A 4,582-nucleotide genomic window follows, 5' to 3' on the forward strand; every position below is an offset into this window, starting at 1 on the left:
ATGGCAATATGAAAAATTCAATGTCATGATTAATCATTTTCTAAGGGAAGGGCAGAGGAAAGGCTTTGGATTTACAGGCAGAAGACCTCGGCTGAATCCTGATTCTACTTCTTTGTGTGGCCTTGGGCAAGCCACTTAACTTTTAGTGCTTTATCTTCCTTCTTAAATTCTCTGATTCAAAATTTATTCACTTCCCTGGGTCTCAGTCTCTTCATCTGTAAAACGGGAAGGGGTGGATTAGAGGATCCTCTAGGTTCCTTCCAATAGGTTCCACAACTCCAAGTTATGCCACTTGGATTTTGTTGGTGCCTTCTTCCAATGACTTTTTTTTTTTTCAATGAAAATAAATAATAGCTCTCATTTACATGGGGGTAGCGTGCCTGCAAAGCCTTCATACAGACAGTCCCATTTGGGATTCATAATGATCCGCATAGGAAGATGCTATTATAACTTTCGTGTTCTATATGATGACCCCGGGATTCGGCACGCTCCCAGAACTGGCCAGCATAGGTGTCTAAGGATGAATTAGAAACTGAGTCTTCTTTTACTTCCAAATGGGCTCTCAGACTACTGCATTTCCTCGGCGGAATGTAAACTCCTAGAGGGCAAAGACTGGGTATGTTTAGTCTTTATATCTTCGGAGATGGGGGCAAGAGTCGTGACCACAAGATTACGCGTACTAAATGCCAGCGGAATGGAGCCTAATTACCAATTGGGTTTCAAGAAAATAGGGTGTGGGTGCGTGTGTGCGTGTGTGTGTGCGCGCGCGCCCCGCGGTAAGGGGAGCGCTCCCCAGGTCCAGACCAGTGGGATCTGGCCCCTGCTCACTCACTCGCCCAAAGTTGTTTTCAATACTGCAGGCTCCAGATACTGGACGCTCCCCTCATCCTCAGTGGTTCTGGGAGGATTCCCAGGGAGTTATATAAGGAAGGAAGAGTGAATCAGACCCATCAGAAACCGGGGAGGAAAATGGGAGCTGCCGGGAGGATGGGGTCCCAAAGCGCAGCTTAAACCTGTCTTTCTGGGGGCACCAGAAGCACCAATGTTTCCTCCACAGGCAGTGTCAAGAGCAGAGGACAAAGCCGTCTGTCGCCCGAGAGGGAGAGCCTGAGAGAGAGGGGGGTCAGCCAGCTCCCTCCCTTCAGCCGCTGGCTACTCTCTCCAGCCCCTCGCTATCCGGGAGAACCGGGGGCCTCTACACCTGGAGCCTTAGGGCCACCACTCCCCATCTGGGTCCCGGTGCTGGGCGTGGGACCCGCCGATTTCATCCGGAAGGAGAGAGACATCGCCGCTTTAAGGAAAAGGGGAGAAGGGAGGAGGGCAGCTAGGAGTGGGAGGAACTGGAGGAGGAGAAGAAGGAGGAGGAGGAGAAGGAGGAGGAGGAGGGGGGATATCCCCGCGCTCCCACGTGGTCCGGGTGCCTGTGAATCGCGCCTGCCGGAGGGTCTCACAGCGAAATACAAAAGCGGCTGCTAAGCGGCTGGGAGGAGAGTTCCCAGCGCTCGGCCGAGCCGGAGCCGGAGCGGGAGCCGGAGTCGGAGCCGGAGCCGGAGCCGGAGCGGGGCCAGGCACAGCGGCTGCAGCAACAGTAGCAGCCTTAGCCTCGGAGGCGGCGGCAGCAGCAGCAGCAGCAGCAGCGGGAGCAGCGGGAGCAGCGCCGGAGCCCCACAGCTACCATGGGGCACGGGAGCCACGGGCCCGGCGGCCACTCGCCTGCCGGGGACGCTTCGCCACCGGGACCCCGGCCCCGGGGCTCGGCTTGAAGCAGCGGCAGCGGCCCGCCCCCGGATCCCCTATGGGCTGGAGGATGCGGGGGCCCGGCACCGCCGCCGCCACCATCGGACTCTGGGTCTTAGCACTGGGTTTGCTTCTGGCGCTGTGGACCGGGCTCGCGCAGCGGGCGGAGCAGCACCCCTTTCCCGGGCTGGGACTGCTGCGCCCGGGGAGGAGCAGCGCGAATCGCGCGGCGTCCCCGGCTCTACTCCTCCCCCGTCTACGGCCGGGGGAAGCCCACGGCGGCCCAGCGAAAACTTTCCGGGCACTGCTCACTGTGCCGGCGGCCCGGGAGAGCCTGCCCCAGCTCTTCCCCGAGTCGGAGGAGCAGAGGCAACCGGGGCACGTGGAGGAGCCCCGGCGGGGCGGCCCAGCTGCCGTGCAGGGCGGGATCTTCTGGAGCCGAGGCCTGGAGGAGCAGGTGCCCCGCGGCTTCTCGGAGGGGCAGGCGGCGTCCTGGCTGGAGGCGGCGCGCGGGGCCCGGGTGGTGGCCCTGGAGCGCGGGGGCTGCGGGCGCAGCTCCAACCGGCTGGCCCGCTTCGCCGACGGCACCCGCGCCTGCGTGCGCTATGGCATCAACCCGGAGCAGATCCAGGGCGAGGCCCTGTCCTACTACCTGGCCCGGCTGCTGGGCCTCCAGCGCCACGTGCCCCCGCTGGCGCTGGCGCGGGTGGAGCCGCGAGGCGCGCAGTGGGCGCAGGTGCAGGACGAGCTGCGCGGCGCGCACTGGGCCGAGGGCAGTGTGGTGAGTCTGACTCGCTGGCTGCCCAACCTCACAGACGTAGTAGCCCCTGCTCCCTGGCGCTCGGAGGACGGGCGCCTGCGGCCCCTGCGTGGTGGCGGAGGCGAGCTGGCTAACCGCAGCGAGCCGGAGCTGGTGGAGCTGGTGCAGTGGACGGACCTGATCCTCTTCGACTACCTGACAGCCAACTTCGACCGACTGGTCAGCAACCTCTTCAGCCTCCAGTGGGACCCCCGGGTCATGCAGCGCGCCACCAGCAACCTGCACCGCGGCCCCGGAGGGGGGCTGGTCTTCATCGACAACGAGGCGGGCCTGGTGCACGGCTACCGGGTGGCCGGCATGTGGGACAAGTACAATGAGCCTCTGCTCAAGTCCGTGTGCGTCTTCCGCCAGCGCACCGCCCAGCTTGTTCTGGAGCTGCACCGGGGCCAGGACGCTGCTGCGAGGCTCCTGCGCCTCTACCGGCGCCACGAGCCCCGCTTTCCCGAGCTGGGTGCCCTGGCTGAGCCCCATGCACAGCTGCTGCAGCGCCGCCTCGATTTCCTTTCCAAGCACATTTTGCACTGCAAGGCCAAGTACGGCGGACTGTGACTTGGGACCGGAGCTGGGGCGGGGTGGCCTGGGGGAGGAGAGGCTGGAAAAGTGCAGGACAGCTGCACTTTGGAGTAGGGGATGGAAGGTCTGCTCTTCCCTCATCTGTCTGGGAGTTGTGGAGCCAACGCCCACTGAATGACCGGAGCCTTTCAAAGATCTCTCCCATTCAAACTTCCTTCCTCCATCCCTGTGTGCCTCTGTGTCTCTGGCTCGCTCTATCTCTCTGTCTTCCCCTCTCCCCGCTCAGTCCCACACTGTCTCCTTTAAAAGTTCTCCAGGAGTGGACGGTGGCTAAAGCCTTCTCTTCTCCCGTCTCCATGCAGGACCTTTGGCTGTGCCTGGATGTTGTTTCCAGGCTGCTGATCTGGATTAGCCACTGAGTCTGGGGGTCACGATTGTCTTCCCCGCAACTTGAGAGGATGAAGTCCAGAAGGGCTCGTTTGGGTGGACGGGAATTGCATTTGTTTTTATTTTTTCTTGCCCTACTCCCCACCTTTTACCCAGGAGGTTGGGGGAGGGGAGGATGGAGGGCGGATTGCATCCCAAATCGAATTCTGTCATTAACATCCCACGCAGCAGGCGCTTTCTACTGGTCTCTGGAGTAGCAGACATGCCATTACACGGTGCAGCTCTGTTCATGTGTGCATTCTTTGTTCTAAGGATGTAACCGCTGTTAATGGCAAGGCAAAACGGATATGGAGACCAGAGATGCCAGTAACTCCAAACAGCCCTTGGGAAGCCTCCTGAACAAATCCAGCTCCTTCCACTCATTTGTTAAACTGTCGTTTGGCCTGAAAACGACAATACCGAAAGGACTGGATAAAACCAATCAAAGATAATGGATTTTCCTCCCTCTTGACCACCCCCTACCCTTCTGGCCCCCCAGAAAACCACCGAGATGTTGATAGTGACCAGAGTCTCAAGAAAAGAAAAAAAGGGGGGTGGGGGAAAACCCAGTTTCATGCACTTTACTTTGCTTTTTTTAATTTTTTATTAAAAAGAATTTTTTAATTTGACAGAATCTGCCTTCTCTGTATATATATGTGCATAAACTGTTGTGTAAATATACTAAACAAACTTATATTTCAATAAAAGGGGACTTAAAGTTTAGGACTTTTTTGGGGGGGAAATTGTTTTTGAAGAATTTTAATTTGGACAACTCTAAGTCATTGAGGCACCTTGATCTCCCCACATCCTCCCAGGTCTGAGCTGGCTGGTTTTGCCTGAATTCCTTCTGATAAACATCCAGCTCTGCAGAAATCTGTCACAATGACCTCAAATGCTTGTAAAACAAAGGAATTTTTAGCAATGTAGGTCATTTTAGAGAAAATTACTGAGATTTTGCCTTTTCTTTGTTCAGCTCTTACCCATTCTTCACTCACGCCTGAGAAACAAGTTGTCTGAGTTCAATTTAGGGTGGAGGGAGAAGATAAAAGCTTTCTATTTCTTGACAAAGAAAACTTCAATAAAAAA

The 4,582-nt window shown here is 57.3% G+C and overlaps 1 protein-coding gene across 1 annotated transcript; it reads left to right on the forward strand.

The window, feature by feature from the left end:
- Positions 1–1,795: 1,795 nt before the first annotated feature.
- FJX1 (four-jointed box kinase 1) lies at positions 1,796–4,087 on the forward strand. Its single transcript, XM_044681163.1, has one exon. The coding sequence runs from the start codon at positions 1,796–1,798 to the stop codon at positions 3,104–3,106; it is 1,311 nt and encodes a 436-aa protein (XP_044537098.1). The 3' UTR covers positions 3,107–4,087.
- Positions 4,088–4,582: the final 495 nt, after the last annotated feature.

Source organism: Gracilinanus agilis, chromosome 6 (assembly GCF_016433145.1).
Source record: "Gracilinanus agilis isolate LMUSP501 chromosome 6, AgileGrace, whole genome shotgun sequence".
Classification (NCBI taxonomy): Eukaryota; Metazoa; Chordata; class Mammalia; order Didelphimorphia; family Didelphidae; genus Gracilinanus; species Gracilinanus agilis.

Excerpts from the sequence above, each read along its gene's own strand:
- FJX1 (XM_044681163.1), top strand. The coding sequence starts at position 1,796 with ATGGGCTGGAGGATGCGGGGGCCCGGCACCGCCGCCGCCACCATCGGA.